At 41.2% G+C, this 18,114-nt stretch overlaps 1 protein-coding gene across 1 annotated transcript in view; it reads left to right on the top strand.

Moving 5' to 3' along the window:
• The window catches only part of dmd (dystrophin), a 500,806-nt gene that overhangs the window by 239,104 nt on the left and 243,588 nt on the right, over positions 1 to 18,114 (top strand). The window contains exons 19-20 of the mRNA XM_080421894.1: positions 6,223 to 6,446; positions 10,244 to 10,367. Of these exons, the coding sequence (XP_080278020.1) occupies positions 6,223 to 6,446; positions 10,244 to 10,367 (348 nt within the window). The remainder of the gene's footprint in view (positions 1 to 6,222; positions 6,447 to 10,243; positions 10,368 to 18,114) is intronic.

Raw genomic sequence — 18,114 nt, 5'->3', positions numbered from 1 at the left:
AAGCTCACAACGCGTCGCGATGCGACGCGTTGTGAGCTTGTAGATCGGCTATTTTCAAATAGCCTATGTATAAAATAGGGATAAAGTGGTTAATGTATGTTTTATAATATCATCATTTATGAAAAGTAACTAGTAACTAAAGTCTTCAAAAAATTGTAGTGGAGTAAAAGTACAATATTTGTCTCTGAGATGTAGTGGAGTAGAAGTAAAAGTATAGACAATTGGAAATACTCCAGTAAAGTAAAAGTACCTCAACATTGTACTTAAGTACAGTACTTGAGTAAATACACTTAGTTACTTTCCACCACTGCTAGCCAACACACAAGAGGAGGTTGAACGAACTGAAACCAGCTGCACCCCGAAACAATATGTTGGGAATTGATTGCATGAAGCAATCACCTGTGCGTCCAGTCTCAACGTTGGTAAACAAATAATTGGTCTATAGCAGGGCACCAGTGTTGATTTTGACAGCACATTTTTGATTTAGTTTTAGTCCATAGTCTTTTGAATAAAATTCCATTTAGTTTTAGTCATATTTTAGTCTTCTGAAATGTTTTAGTTTTAGTCTAGTTTTAGTCGACTAAATATCATAAGAGTTTAGTCGACTAAAACTAACAGTTGATTTTGTCGACAAAAATGTATTTTGACGGGCCTTGAGGGTGTCGTAATCATAGACATATTAAAGGTAGACGCCTCCTCCGGCTCTGGGGGCGTCTGCATCTCGGGCGCCATTTTGGAGAAGGCACGCTTCCTGACTACTGGCCAATCACAGCGTGTCTCTTCCGGGACTTGGCAGAATCTAATTGTATACAAATATAACGGGATATTTTTATACAACTAGATTCTGAAGAAGTCCCTGAAAAAAACACGCTGTGATTGGCCAGTAGTCGGGAAGCGTGCCTTCTCCAAAATGGCGGCCGCGATACAGGTCGCTCCAATGAACTGCAGAGGCCAATGAGGTATCTAGGTTTATGTGGTCGTAATGCCTGATTTTACACTTGGTTGCGTGCTGAAAATAGCCGATCTTTCCATATTTTTTTTTTTTTTTTTTTTATCAAAAAGTTCAACTAGCCGATCTACATCGACACGTTGTGAGCTTGTAGATCGGCTATTTGCACTATTTGAAAATGTTTTTAAAAATGGTAAAAAATGGCAAAGAAGATTAGGGATAATGGGTGAACTGGCGAAAATATAACCTCACTCCGTCAAATGGAAGAAGCTTGCAACACACATTTTGTTTCACAGCGTACTTGCATCTGAGACTCCGGTCGCAGAATCGATGACAGACGGAGTTTCATTTTTTCAAGCTACTAGGCAGGTGATTGGATGATCCCGCCCCTAGTAGCCGCTGATTGGTTCGAATGCGCAGCAGTTCGGGCAGCTTTACTCTGTGAGCAATCCCAGACCCTCCTTCCTGAAACCAAATGCAAATGAGATTTCCGGAGGGAGGGGGGTTTACCAGGCTAGCGAAAATAGGCCCTTGATCTAAATTGACACAGATGCGTTCCCGGTCTTAAAGGGTTAAAGGTGATTGGACGAGGGGCTACCGTGTAACGCATCGGTTCTCAAAGTGGGGTCCGGGGACCCCCAGGGGTCCTTGAGGGAGTTCCAGGGGGTCCCCAGCTAAATAATGGATAGGTCCATTTGATTCCTAATGGACCCTTATGGGTCTGTAACTCAGAGAGTGTACAGATGGAACCAAATGGACCCAAACGGCTCCATTTGGTTCCATTTGTACACTCTCAGAGTTAAATTAACATAGATTACAAAAGTATTGGCATCAAAATGTACTTAAAGTACCAAAAGTACTAAAATATTTGAAAATAGCAGATCTACAAGCTCACAACGCGTCGCGATTGTGAGCTTGTTGATCGGCTATTTTCAAATAGCCTAGGTATAAAATAGGGCTAAAGTGGTTAATGTGTGTTTCATGATATCATAATTTATATCTGAAAAGTAACTAGTAACTATAGTTTTCAAATAATTGTAGTGGAGTAAAAGTACAATATTTGCCTCTGAGATGTAGTGGAGTAGAAGTAAAAGTATTGGAAATTGGAAATACTCAAGAAAAGTACAAATATCTCAAAATGTTACTTAAGTACAGTACTTAAGTAAATGTACTTAGTTACTTTCCACCACTGACGCGCACACACATCTACTTAACACTCGATGAAAACACCTCATACAGCTTTCTTTATTAAAGAAGACACTGCAATTTACACACACACACACACACACACACACACACACACCAGACTGAACTCACTACCACCCCACATACACACACCTTTTACAAAACACAAAGTAAAATACAAAGTTCTAAACAGCACCTAGGCCTCTTTACCTGGAGTTACAGCATTAAAAATATATATATTAAAAATTAATGCTGACAAGACTGCGGTTGCTTAAAATCATTTATTAATCATTTTGTTTCACCTCATGGGAGAAAAATATGCTAATGTGAAGGTTTTTTTCGGACTGGCCTGGAGTTTATTCCATTCTTTGGTGGCTTTAACCCATTAAGACCGGGAACGCATCTGTGTGTCATTTTTAGTTAATAGCAGATATATACAAGCTCATACGTGAGCTTGTAGATCTGCTATTCATTTTTTTATCGTGAAAATGTGTGCAAATCTTTGAATATTTCAAAGCAAACATTTGTAACTCAAATCTTTGCTTTTGGGGATTCTACAATGTCTTCTAAATCCTAAAAATGTTTCATGTCAAGGACCCCCAAAAATGATATGTATTTGGCCGCGGACCCTCATCTCAAAATATGTTGCTCCAGGGACCCCCAGAAGCAAAGATTTGAGTACAAATAAATTGCTTTAAAAATATATATATATTCAAAGATTTGCAAAAATTCACGATTTTCTCAAAAATAGCAGATCTACAAGCTCATAGCGCGGCACTCGGTGCCGCGCTATGAGCTTGTAGATCTGCCAAAAGCTTGTAGATCTGCCAAAAGTATTGGCATCAAAATATACTTTATACCAGATTCCAGATTCTGTGAGTGAAACAAAGCGACCAGGTCTATGACAACAAGACCAAAAGAAGCGACCAGTTTCACCACTTGAGCCCTATTACATCAGCTATTTTCAAAACATAATCTTGAAAGCAAGCCCAAATAAGCAACTACACTTCAGAAACAAAGCCCAAACAAAAGCAACCCAATAGTACTACTTGAGAGGGAGAATATGTTGATTTGGAACCCCCCGCCCCAACGGACCCATCTTTGAGAACCACTGAAGTAGACCTTGAAGCTGGGCTCATTTGCTCCGGGCGGAGCTGAACAAAGCTCTTCAACTCTGAAGGAGCAGTACACATTATGCACTAAACGCCAGAACACAAAATTAAACTGTCAAAGCTTGATATTTTATTCATTGGACAAGTACATCAAAATGATGATGCTGTCCTGACAATACTGTCCACAACTTCCAGGCCTTGTTTTTGAAGTAGGCCTGTCCCCGACTAAGGATTTGTTTAGTCGACTCTAATTGGCGACTAATTGCCAATAGTCGACTGGCAGTCGACTAATAAAAAAAATACATTTTATTTCAAAGGGCCAAGTCTACACAGTTTGTTTTGTCTCCAGCAGAGTTTCTAGTGTCTCTATATCTCTCTGGAAGAGGTTGCACATGAACTCTGCAGCCGCACTGAGGCGCTCCAACACAAACAATACCAATACAAAGACGAGGAATAAGAAGAATAAAGTGGAAGTTACGTGTGGTTGCAGGTGTAGACTTGGCCAAAAAACAATTTAAAACATTTTTGAACCTTAAAAAAAAAAACTTTTTTTTTTTTTTTTTTTCCACTAGAGTCGACTAAGAGACACTTAGTCGACTCGGACCCCCCGCGACTAACCAGTCGACTAGTCGACTTAGTCGAGGTCAGGCCTATTTTGAAGTGATCTTATTGGGTTTTAAAAGGGATGGAGCACCCCCAAAATGACTTTATTCTATGAAGTCACCCCATGGAGACTTGAATTCATGGATATTTTTTTATGGTTTTGTCTCATTCATAAGCCAATGATTTGATGACCGGCAGCGGTTCCGATAGGAGACACAAAGAGTCTCCTTTGCTTATCCCTGAATTCAAGTCTCCATGGGGTGACTAATCGATAGAAAAAAAGTTATTTTTGGGGTAAACTATCCCTTTAGGGCAGTCTTGTTTGCTTAGATTGAGTCATGAATTCAGGAATGTCTTAAGACCCTTCAACGGTTAATTCAAACACATTGCGAGCTTATAGATCAGCTATTTTCTGTATTCTCTGTAATCTTTCAGAATTAACCGCGTGAACCAATGAACCCCAGCACATCCATATTGAACATTAGCCAAAACATTGCCGATCTACAAACTCAAAACATCGCACAAGTATGAGACAACTCAGGTCCAGTTTACTAGAGGCTCTAAGTGGTTTTGAAACAGAACGTAGGATAGTGAAAGAGAAGTGTCAGCATGTGTGATTAACAATGTTGAAGTGTTTTCTGTCTAATGATGTTTGTTTTTAGTAATGTAATTAGTGTAAATGTTCATGTTTAATCAAGTCCTCTCTTCTTCCACGAACACGAACACCCACACACATCTACTTTTACTCGCACTAAAAACACACACACACACACACACACACACACACACACACGCGCACACAAACGCACACACATGCACACACATCTACTTAACACCCAATGAAAACACTTCAACCAGCTTTTTTAACACGAAAGACTGCAAGACGCACGCATGCATGCAGACAGACAGACAGACAGACAGACAGACAGACAGACAGACAGACAGACAGACAGACAGACAGACAGACAGACAGACTCGGATAAGATATTACACACCCGTACCCCCACACACGCACGCACGCACGCACGCACGCACGCACGCACGCACGCACGCACGCACGCACGCACGCACGCACGCACGCACGCACGCACGCACGCACGCACGCACGCACGCACGCACGCACGCACGCACGCACGCACGCACGCACGCACGCACGCACGCACGCACGCACGCACGCACGCACGCACGCATACAAGCACCCACGCACGCATACAAGCACCCACGCATGCCTATTGCATACACACACACACACCGTTTTATTTTAGCCTATTATCGGCTTTGAGTATACCTTAATCTTTCCCCTATCTTTATCTGATTTATATACAGTACAGAAAAGATTGTTTGTCGCGCCCGCCCGTCTGCTCGCACACACACACACACACACACACACACACACACACACACACACACACACACACACACACACACACACACACACACACACACGGAGGGGATGAGACACCTTGGTTTATCTATTTCTTGGCATGATTTATGATTTGATGCAGGTGATCTTTGAATCTTTGACTCAGCATCTCCGAAGGACATTCTGCGGTGTGTGTGTGTGTGTGTGTGTGCGTGTGCGTGTGTGTGCGTGTGTGCGTGCGTGTGTGTGTGTGTGAGGTGGTGTTTAGTTTTATGTGATTGATGTAATCTTGCCAGAACATTGCAAGCTGAAATATACTTGTTTTTCTGTCCAGATTCTAAAAATAATTGTTTCCTGTCTCTGTGTCTGTCTCTCAAACTTTTACTTCTACTCCACTACATATATTGTACTTTTACCTCTAACTTTAGTTACTAGTTACTTTGTAGATTTTGATTATTATTACAAAACATACATTAACCACTTCAGCCCTATATATTTCGGCCATTTGAAAATAGCAGATCTACAAGCTCACAATGCTTCGCATCGAGCTTGTAGATCGGCTATTTTCAAAATAGTTGTTATAAATCCCATACATATAACTTGACACTTGATTTTTTAATCAATTTTATACATGTCCTCAAACTGGACATTCTGCATAATGAGTACTTTTACTTTTGGTACTTTAAGTGAATATTGATGCCAATACTTTTGCACTTTTACTCAGGTTAATTTGTATTACCGGACTTTTACTTTGTAACGGAGTGTTTCTACACATTGCCGTATTCCTACCACTGAACAAACGTGTGTGTGTGTGTGTGTGTGTGTGTGTGTGTGTGTGTGTGTGTGTGTGTGTGTGTGTGCGTGCGTGCGTGTGTGTGCGTGTGCGTGTGCGTGTGCGTGTGTGTGTGTGTGTGTGTGTGTGTGTGTGTGTGCGTGCGTGCGTGCGTGCGTGCGTGCGTGTGTCCGTGCGTGCGTATGTGTGTGTGTGTGTGTGTGTGTGTGCGTGACAGATCTCGTCGGCGCTCAGCACGGCCCAGCAGACCGAGGTGACACACACCCAGTCGATGACGTCATCCCAGTCGGTGACGGCCTCCCAGTCGGTGACGGCGTCCGTTACCAAGGTGACCACGCGGGAGAAGGTGAGGCCGACGCCTTCTCCCGTGCGTCAGACCCGAGAGTCCCCGCCACCACAGAAGAAGAGAACAATGGGCGGGGACTCCGAGCTCAGGAAAAGGTGTGTGTGTGTGTGCGTGTGTGTGTGTGTGTGTGTGTGTGTGTGTGTGTGTGCGTGCCATAGAGTTAGAAAATAATAGAGAGGGCACCGGAAATCCCCGACCATCCACTTGTTTGGAGTTGCTCACCCAGCGCATATATACTCCCTTTTCACCCCCTTTTCTTCCGGGTTGGGAAAAGTGACGGGCGGGGCCTATTTGGGGCCTCTGTGACACGCTTTGCGTCACCTCCGGGCGCAACCCCCGTGCACAAGCTCGTGCGCAAAGCTCGTGAGTAGGGCTGTTACGATTACAAATTTAAGTTGACGATTAGTTGTCACTCAAATAATTGCGATTAATGATTTAATTGGTGTTGGAACATTATTTGGAACTTATGAAGCCTTTTAGGTTTCGTAATAAAAAAAATTCACGGGGCAGATATGACAAATAACTGAAATATGCAAAGAAATATTTGACTTATTTAATAATTACATACATGTAAAAATAGCAGAAATAACTGATCTACAAGCTTACAACGCGTCACGAAGTGACACGTTGTAATAATTGTTGAGTCGAGCCCATTGGTCGAAACCGTCTTCGCTCGTTCATGTGTCTGGGCCACCGGCCGCAATAAGCTGCAGTACCTACAAACGGCCAGCATGTCCAATGCGTTTCAACTGCTCCCTCTCTGTTCTGGGGGCTTTGGTGTGCGTGTGTCCGTGTCTATGCGATCAGCAATGTGTGCCCCACCACCATCAAGGAAGACATTTAAGAGTTTTATGTCTCTATGGAAATAATCTCTTTCTAATGACGCATGGATGGTTCCAAATTACTATTATATCGTCGCTGTCTGGCAGAAACCTCATATCTCCATATGTTAACTGTTTGTGTTTTATCCGTAAATTAATACCCTACTTGTTATTACAGTGTCACACAAAAGTATCAGAAATAGCAGATCGAGCTTGTCGATCTGCTATTTTTGCAATTTTTTTATTTGAATCCTGAAAGGTAACAGTTTTAGACATACGAGGTTTTCGCCCGACAGAGACAACGATAATTGAATTTCACTGCTCTTTTTTTTTCTGTCTCAAAGACCACCTCAACGTTAAAAAAAGAAAAGTAGTTGCGTACCAATTGAAAGTAATTTCTTATTAGAAGCGGTTCCCGGTGATTAAATTCCACCTGCTTTGCGCACCCCATCCTGACAGGAGCCTATTGATTATCTTTATGCTATCCATTTATAAAATGCCTTCACCAGGGGAAGAGAGAGAGCAGCAAAGCAACCACCCCAGGCTTCAAGCAGAAGCATAAAATCGTTAGCTTGTTAGCTTTTAAGTTTGTATATATTGTTTTCCCCGCTAGCGTTTCATTTACAAAGCTATATTATATTATCATCTAATAGCTCTCAAGGACAATATAATGTGACCATCTGTTTGTTAACAAACCTGAGCCTCACAGCGTCCCTATTCTGTGGCGGGGAGGGAGGGGGACATTAGCCCAAAATAGACCCACCATACCCTGGGATCAATATCATTCTCGTTTTTTCTGATCCGGTCTGGAGCGGAAATAACTTTACGTCCAGTGGCGGATTTAACAAGTTGGGGGGCTCCAAGCAGTGCTTAAGTTTGTGCCCCCCTCCCCCACGCCTCCATCTTGTATTCTCGTAGCGTGACTAGCGAGACTAAACTAATTGATTTGCATTATGTGGGGAACAAAAACAACGGAACCCGGACAGTGTTGTCAGATGGGAAATGTTGAATTATCGTACCGGAGGCTTAAGATTATCGTATTTGAAAGAAAACTATCGTACACAGCCAAAACAATTGAAATCACACATGTAAATATGTAATTTCACAAAAATAAATCTTATTTAGTGAAAGAAACAACCTTGTTTGAGACTCCTACGGGACAAAAACGCATCACATATGCTGCGTGGAAGCAGGCGACTTCCTGGACACAAATAAAAGCCTGAAACTGGACTGGAAAGACGCGACCGGTGTTTTTAATGGGCTCAGTTTTAGAATGAATTCCGGGCTTTCCTCCTCGCTGGAAAAGCCTGGTGACGTGTGGTTAGACCAAGCCCCCAGAGTTGCTGAGAAACATTGAAGCTGCCACCCCAGTGGCCAAAGCTGGAACTGCAGGCGGGGAGAAATACATGCACGCGCAAAACATGCTGAGAGATATTTATATTTATACATATAAATATGTAAACATATTTACATATAAATATGCATCTCGAGTGTATTTAATAAATATCTCGCGTTCAATCCTTGACACACGGGCTGCCGTAGAACGCAAAAAGGACACTAGTGCGCATGCTCATAACTCTACGGGTGGTCAAAATCGAACCAATAATTCTACTTCCGGCAGGTTTCCGGGTGCTTCAAAACGCCACTGAGCACATTCATTGAAATGATAGCTGGGGGCGGGGCAATCCGCCCTCTAGTTATATTATACCTCTATGGGTTAGACCCACCATTGGGCAAAAGTTGGAAAAGTAGCAATAGCTTATATCTCTAAACTCTCTGTGCAGCACATCAGTTACATTCTCTGTAAAGAACTTATGCTAAACTTTATCATATCTTATATCAAAATACAATTCTTCAAAAATCTCCATCCATCCACCATTCAGGTTCATGCATCCCTTTCTGCTGTCCCACATCAGCAGGTACGTCATTGTGTCCCAGGTCGTGCGTTCAGAGACCGCCCTTACACCTGGCCTTAACATGTGTCCTATAGCTACATACTGTACCATCCATATGCACTGAAGATACCGTCATTCACACCCCCCCCCCATGTGGTGGGGTGTGTACTTAAAGTACCAAAAGTAAAAAGTACTAAAATGTTTGAAAATAGCCGATCTACGAGCTTGTAGATTTGCTATTTTCAAATAGCCTATGTATAAAATAGGGCTAAAGTGGTTTATTTATGTTTTACAATGTAATCATTTATATCTGCAAAGTAACTAGTAACTAACGTTTTCAAATAATTGTAGTGGAGTAAAAGTACAATATTTGCCTCTGAGATGTAGTGGAGTAGAAGTAAAAGTATAGACAATTAGAAATACTCCAGTAAAGTAAAAGTACCTCAACATTTTACTTAAGTACAGTACTTGAGTAAATCATCACCAGTTGATCCATGCTTGACACATGTTAATGCCAGATGTAAATGGTTTCTGGATAAACAGTATCTGGACACAGTCTTGGTAAGTTGCAGAGGTCAAGCACGGTCACTGGTTCTCAATGTGGGGGTCCTTGGGGGGGTTCCAGGGGGTCCCCAGCTAAATGTCTGATAGTTAAGAGCCAAGTGGACAAAGTAGGCACTGTTCCAAGCCTAAAGGCTACATTGTGTGTTTTATAACAGTAGAATTATAGTTACCTCTTGTTGTTATTGTCTGTTGTCGTGGTGTCTTAACTCTGGTGTATGTATTTATTTATTGTCTTGAATGTATTTATTTATTGACCCGAGCAATAAATGTTTTCCCCTTTGTCTATAATAAAGGATATCTCTAATCTAGCTGTCACTGTGGTAGACTGTTGTAAACATCTTGAAAGTCTGTCTTAGACTATCAGATTATTTTTTTGTGATGAAAAAAAAACAGTATAAGTGATCTACAGTCTTCAGACATTGTGATGTAGGCTTGTCTTGTTGAAATGTTGCAAAAAATAAAAAATAAATGTAGCTTGAAATAGGAAATCTTGCAAAAATATGTGCCCTCTTGAAGAAAAGCAATACCAATGGTGTGTGTGTGCGCGTGTGTGTGTGTGTGTGTGTGTGTGTGTGTGTGTGTGTGTGCGTGTGTGTGCATGCGTGTCCTCAGGTTTGACGTGGACTTCACAGAGGTGCACAGCTACATGACTCGTGGCGAGGCCATCCTGCAGAGTCCAGAGTTCTCCGTGTCTCGGAAGGAGGGCAGCATCCAGGAACTCTACGACAAAGTGCTGGTAAATAAATACTGATAACCCTCCTGACACACTGCAAGCATAATATCAGATGCATGCAATATCATATGATTATATCATATTATGGCTTAATTTGTGCCGTAGCTCCGGAACCTGCCTGCTGCGTTCGGGCAATTTTAGAAGGTGCTCCGTCACCTGAAATTCACACAAATACAATATGTTTTTATTTTAGGCTATTTATTATTAATTCAACTTTCACATTTCCCACATCAATGTCCCTTCCTGCAATGGAAAAGGGCAGTGGATGAAATTAAACTGAGTTACGGTCGTAAATCGCCACAATTTAAACACTTTATTATGGTTTTTAGTCGGATTCATGAGCTCCGGCACCTAATGATTTACACATTAAGCACTATGGCTGCTGTCACAATGGAGGTGTCAGGACGCGTTAAAAACCTGTTGTCACAGCTCGGTTCTGTTTTAGAGCGTTGATGCGTGGCACTAGACCAGGGGTGATACAACTTTGATGATGGAGAGGGCCACTATATTTTCCACAATCACTGCAGAGGGCCACATTGCTTATACTGTCGGGCAGACATCTCTGTATTTTAACTTTTTCCGCAAATTGATGCCGTACTTCACCATTCTATGTCACACAAAAGTAGCAAAAATAGAAAGTAGCAAAAATAGCTGATCTACGAGCTCATTTTCTATTTATTTTTTTGCTATTTTTGAATTGGAATACTGAAAAGTAACATTTTTATTTAATGTCAAATGCATTTAGTTATACTTCTGTTAACTTTATGAACTTAAACACAAATACATTGGACATAAAAAAGACAATAGAATTGTAATACTAGCCATTAAGCTACTAATATAGACTAATATAGAGTAATTAAAGCGGGTTATGTTTGCATGTTTGGAATATTGTAACAGCTGAAATCAATAATATATCAGTATTCTGATATTAACCTGCGGGCCGCATTAAGTGAAGGTGGGGGCCGCATGTGGCCCCTGGGCCGCCAGTTGACCAGTTAATGTGTGCACTAGACCATTTGAAATGAGTTGGAGGAAAGCAGAAAACAAACCGCTTTTTTATTATGCATCTTTCTTGCAGATGAAAATCCAAACCAGGTCCTCACTGGTGCAAAGGGTGACAAAATGAATGAGCAAAAACGCGTTGGCGTTTTTTAACTTTTTCCATGCATTAGCCAATTCACAATATCTGCTTTTTAACCCTTTAAAACCGGGAACGCATATGTGTCATTTTTCTTTTGGCTATTCAAAAATAGCAGATATACAAGCACATAGCGTGGCACCGAGTGCCGCGCTATGAACTTGTAGATCTGCTATTTTGGGGGGGAAAAAATTGAAAATGTGTGCAAATCTTTCAATAAAAGCGAAAATGTTTCACTCAAATCTTTGCTTCTGGGGATTCTACAAATATCTTTTTTAAACGTATGCTGCTATATCAGTGGTTCTAAAACCTTTTCATGTCAAGGACCCCCAAAATTATATGTATTTGTCCACGGACCCCCATCTCAAAATATGTTGTTCCAGGGACCTCAGAAGCATAGATTTGAGTAAAAAAAAAACACAAAAAAAAAAGAAAAAGATTTGCACACATTTGCACGTTTTTTTCCTCCAAAATATTGCAGATCTACAAGCTCATGAGCTTGTAGATCTGCTATTTTTGAATAGCCAAAGAAATCTAAGATGACACAGATGCGTTCCCGGTCTTAATGGGTTAAAATATTTTCCACAAGAGTGCGTTTGGTGGTCGCATTAATATTTTACTTAGCACATTCAGAACAAATACGTAGTGTGTGTGTGTGTGCCCACACGGTCACGGGTAAGTGACTCTTTGCACAAATAGGTGCAGAATGTGCCATAATTTGAACAATGAGAGCTGTGTCGGTGTTGTAATTAATCTCCTACGCCAGGCTGAAGTGGGCTCGTTTAAAATGTCTGTCCAAATGCTGCAATAGACTCTAACACAAGTCCCTCTTCAAGGCAGGGCGATAGAAGCGCGCTCATTACTGATGACACGGATTTCATAAACAATCCAAATGACCCACCACACACACACACACACACACACACACACACACACACACACACACACACACACACACACACACACACACACACACACACACTTTTTCCCATCCTAGTGTTATTTTGTTATGGAAATGTATGCAATGTATTGCTGTCTCTCTCACTTACGGTTGGAATGTTGTTGTTTTTCGCCCCAAAAAGAACATATTTGTTGAATAAAATGTTAGTTTGGTGAAATTGCATACATTCTGCGGTACATTCAGACACTCAATCTATTCACATCAGAGTAACCTGTTTTTTGGTGCCTTTGCAGAATTCATGCAATTTCACCAAACAGACCTTTTGTTCAACAAAAGATGTAAGCATCAATGTTATTCTTTGGGGCGAAAAGAATAACTTTGGGGGAGAGACAGCAAAACTTGCATACATCTCCATAAAAAATAACACTAGGATGGGATGTGTGTGTGCGTGTGTGTGTGTGTGTGTGTGTGTGTGTGTGTGTGTGTGTGTGTGTGTGTGTGTGTGTGTGTGTGTGTGTGTGTGTGTGTGTGTGTGTGTGTGTGTGTGTGTGTGTGTGTGTGTGTGTGTGTGTGTGGGGGGGGGGGGGGGGGGTGGGTCATTTGGATTGTTTATGAAAACCGTGTCATTGTAAAGCGCCTTGGATAATGGTGCATATATTACACTATATATGCACCATTTTCCATTTAGAATAGTCTGCTGGTATGATTCAATTAGATATATACTGTGTATCGTTGTTTGAATACCAGGGAAGAATAGTCCTCTACTGACATACACTACTTTTGAGTTTTTTTTTAAACTTATGTACACACCTATGAGTTATGATGGATTGAGGAAGTTGCATAGAGCTTAAATTTTTCCTGTTCATTGGACAATTCTGCCTGGTAAAACATTTACATCTGTTTTTATTGTTCACTGCTTTTGGGTTGTTGTAGTTATGGAATGGATTGTGTCAGCAGTGTGAAGAATGTTTTCAGTTGACACACAATCCACTCTCTGACTACAAAATAGTGCTGATAGAATCAGACAACCAAAAAAACAGCTCCCACAAAACATAACCTCGAAGCAGCTTTAGCACTGAAAATGGATTTATAGTCAAGTCGTGATGCTTAGGATACACATTCCACGGCCTCTTTCAAACAGAGGTATTAATATGCAAAAATGGTCCCCAGCAAAATTACTTATTATAGCGTCACAATCATTTAAACCACTTTAACCATATTATATAGGCTACTTTGACTATTCAAAAATAGCAGATATACAAGCTCATAGCGCGGCAGTACTTACTTTCCACCACTGTCTGTAACTCTGTGTACAAATGGAACCGTGTACAAATTGGAACCAAATGGACCTGTGATTTGGTTCCATGTCTAGGGTTGGGGTTAGGGTCATGGGGGTCCCTTTCCATCCTGGGGGGGGGGGGGGGTGTCCGCAGCCAAATACATATCATTTTGGGGGTCCTTGATATGAAAACATTTGAGAACCACTGCAATATCAGACTATACCATGAGCTCAAATACTTCATTGAATATTTTTTTGTCATTACCCAGCAAGTTAATCCATATTGTCTGAGACGGTGGGCCTCCGCTGGTCAGACAATGCCATGCCATTTGTCCGATTGCCCATTGTTCCCGTAGTACCATTGGTCTGACAGCACACATTATAGCTACAGTAACGCCTAACCCTAACCTTGACCTCTCACGGACGTTTCGGCCAACGGCCTTCCTCAGCGTGAATAATGTTTTATTCACACTGAGGAAGGCTACAATTCCAAGAGAGCTTGTCCGGGTTGGAGGGGTCCCCACTTCAAATGTGATTATTTGTTTTACCAACATGTAAAACAGAGTCCCAAATGTGTTTATACAAGTACGTGCCAAAAGCAATGCTACACGACAAGGTGTTAATAAATGCAGGAAGCTACAGTACAGTTCAGCATCAACATCGTTCAGTCAAAATGTTTTAATTATCATACAGAAAAGCAGATGACAATTAATGCCACTCATTGTGAGTGCTGTCTCTGCTTCCTCTATGCTTGAAAGCCCTATCTGCACCAGCCAATTTACAGCAGAGAGAGAGAGAGAGAAAGATGGATGATAGAGAGAGATCGATGCATAGAGAGAGAGAGGGGACGATACAGATAGATGGATAGAGAGAGATCGATGCAGAGAGAGAGAGAGAGAGAGTAAAAAGAGAATAAGTTCCACCGAGTTCTCTTCCTCAAGAACAGACTGTGCCTCTTTCAACTGGTAATTAGCCCATTGAGACCTGAAGCCGATTCTACATGTCTCCTAAATCCCAACAGTTTTCTGAAAAACGTATGTTTCTATGTCAGTGGTGCTCAATCTTTTTCATGTCAAGGACCCCCAAAATTATATGTATTTGGCCACGGACCCCCATCAAAATATTTTGTTCCAGGGACCCCCAGAAGCAAAGATTTGAGTAAAAAATGTTCGCTTTAAAAATATATATATTCAAAGATTTGCACATATTTTCACGATTTTTCAAAAATAGCAGATATACAAGCTCGTAGCGCGGCACTCGGTGCCGCGCTATGAGCTTGTATATCTGCTATTTTTGAATAGCCAAAGTGTCAAATAATGCTTTTTAGCTCAAATCTAAAAATGACACAGTTCCAGGTATCAATGGGTTAGTTTGCTACGCCGCGACGACTTGTACCATGGCCAAGTTTAAGTTTACACACGCACGCCCGCCGTCACAGATGAATGAGCAACGGGGCGCGCAGTGGGAGAACGGTATAAATAGAAACCGAAAAAAATAAATAATAATGCTCTGCGTTTCGCAGAAACCTCTTATCTCCCGAGGCCACGTCGAAACAAACACGTCACAGAGGACAGCCGTGGATTCATCGCGTCCTGTTGAGCGTTTTTTGGTCTTTGTGCGTTTCTATGAAAGGAAACGTTGTGTTCTATAATCGTCTCTGTCGGGCGGAAACCTTGCATCTCCATATTTGAACTTTTTTGTGTTTTTTTTCAATGACACATAAGCTTCAAAAGTATCAGATCTGCGAGATCGAAACGCGCCGCGTTTTGAGCTTGTAGAGCTGATACTTTTTAAATTTGAATCCTGAAAAGTAACAGTTTTGGAGATTTGAGGTTTCCACCCGAAAGAGACAATTTGTATGCTGGATCTAGGCACCTTCTAGGACCTTTCCGCACATAGTGCTTTTTTTATCATGCAATGGAAACGGAGAGCAGTCTTTGGAAGACCAAACCGTTCATTGTGTCGCCCTCAGGGCTTCGGGGGGCTTCAAACTAGACTTGTTCAGTGCCGTAACACCAGTGGTAGTAAAAGTACTCACATTTTCTACTTAATAAAAGTATAAATACTGCAATGTTGAAATACTTTATTTGTTTCAAGAAAAAGTCCGGAATCCAAAATTCACTTGAGTAAAAGTACAAAAGTGTTGGTATCAAAATGTACTTAAAGTACCAAAAGTAGAAAGTACTCATTGTGCAGAATGTTTCACAAGTTTTCAAATGTATACAATGTAAAAATAATCTTTTGAAAATAGCAGATCTACAAGCTCACAATGCGTCGTGTCGCATCGTGAAGTAAAAATACCCCAAAAACTCTACGTTAAACCAAGGGTTCCCAAACATTTCGGGCTGCGACGCCCAAAATGGAATTCGAATTGTAGGCATTTAGTTTGACCCGGTTCCACTGATAAATATTAGGAAAATAGCCGAACTGCAAGCTCACAACGCCTCACACTGCAGCCAATGTTGTAACTTTAGAAATGTGCAGATACCCTGTATACACTTATACTGTGTGTGTGGGTTGGTGTGCTTACTGTTGAGTGAGAAAACAATGTTGCACATTAAGCCAAACATCGGGGGACCCCCCCAAAATAATTTGGGAACATTCAGAACAAATAGTGTGTGCCCACCACGGTCACGGTAAGTGACTCTTTGCACAAATAGGTGCAGGGTTTCTATAATTTGGACTCCAAATTGGCTCCACAGCTGAGACTCTCTGGTCCAGACACATAGTTTGCCAGGGTTTCGCCGTGCATCAAAATGACATCATGCTCTAATAGAGACAATAAGCGTCCCAAGAGACCCAATAGCCGCCTCCTTTTTTTTCTCTCCGACTGTTGGCTTTCACCATGTCAAGCCAAGCAGCCAATATTTGTGTTATTTTTGTCCCTATAATTGTGAAAAATGTAAATCCTCTTGCTTTTTCATCCCATTCAATCCGGGAACGTATCTATGTCATTTTAGATTTCTTTGGCTAATAAAAAATAGCAGATATACAAGCTCATAGTGCCACGCTACAAGCTTGTAGGTCTGCTATTTTTGAAAAATCATGAAAGTTTGTGCAACTCTTTGAATATGTATATATATTTTGAAGCAAACATTTCGTCACCTTGTTATTTCTATTTAAATAGTCATAATTTGTTATAAACATTTTGGGTGAAATGATTAAGAAATATCATATAGTTTTGTTTTGGATCAGTTTTTTATTTTTCCTGAAAAACTTAAAACAATTACTTAGGCCATTAGTTTAGCAAGGCGACGATTTGTAACTCAAATCTTTGCTTCTGGGGATTCTGAATGTTGCTATATCAGTGGTGGTCCAACTTTTTCATGTCAAGGACCCCCAGAATTATATGTATTTGACCGCGGACCCCCCATATTAAAATATTTAGTTCCAGGGACCCCATGAAGCAAAGATTTGAGTTACAAATGTTCCCTTTGAAAAATATTTATATTCAAATATTTGCACAAATGATCACGATTCCCCCCCCCCCCAAAAAAAAGACCTGCAAGCTCATAGCGCGGCACTCGGTGCCTCGCTATGAGCTTGTATATCTTTTTTTTTAATAGCCAAAGAAATCTTAAAATGACACAGATGCGTTCCCGGTCTTAATGGATTAAGTCTGCCATTAAATGGGGATTCGCTAATGTTCTTGAGCATGAATACTGCTCTTCTTTTCACAACGAGGACACATGAGAATCAGACATGACGACGCTTACCCAATGCCTTCTATGTGCAGGAAAATCACCCAGAAGCCAATGTCAAATCTGATGAAACCAGTTTATCTGTGGAAACGAGTCAAACTAAAATGTAATGCCTTATATAATGCCTCAACTCCTACAATTCCAATTGCTTGTCAGGGTGGTGGGGTCCCCAGGTGGGGGGGTCCCCAGGTCAAATATGATTATTTTGGGTGTCCCCAGTTCAAATAATGATTATTTTGGGGGTCCCCAATTATTTTGGGGGTCCCCAGTTAAAATATGATTATTTTGGGGGTCCTCAGTTCAAATATGATTATTTTGGGGGTCCTCAGTTCAAATATGATTATTTTGGGGGTCCTCAGTTCAAATATGATTATTTTGGGGGTCCTCAGTTCAAATATGATTATTTTGGGGGTCCTCAGTTCAAATATGATTATTTTGGGGGGCCACGGCCTGAAAAGATTGAGGACCACCGTTATATAGGCCCCCTCACGGGGATTTTCCAGCACACAGAGAGCGACGACGCACTGAGAGTGAGGGAGAGACAAACAGTGTGTGTGTGTGTGTGTGTGAGGATTCAAATTCAAAAAACGGTCTAAAAGCTTGTGGATCTGCTGCTTTTGTGTGCCGCTGTAGTATGATCAAGTAGGGCGTTAATTTAAGAAAAAACACAGACAGTTAGAATATGGAGATAAGAGGTTTCTGCCCGACAGCAACAACATAAAACTTGTCGT

The sequence above is a fragment of the Gymnoscopelus braueri genome, assembly GCF_963280865.1.
Source record: "Gymnoscopelus braueri genome assembly, chromosome: 24".
Lineage (NCBI taxonomy): Eukaryota > Metazoa > Chordata > Actinopteri > Myctophiformes > Myctophidae > Gymnoscopelus > Gymnoscopelus braueri.
Note: the sequence above shows the minus strand (reverse complement) of the source record. Positions and strands in the feature narration are given on the sequence as shown.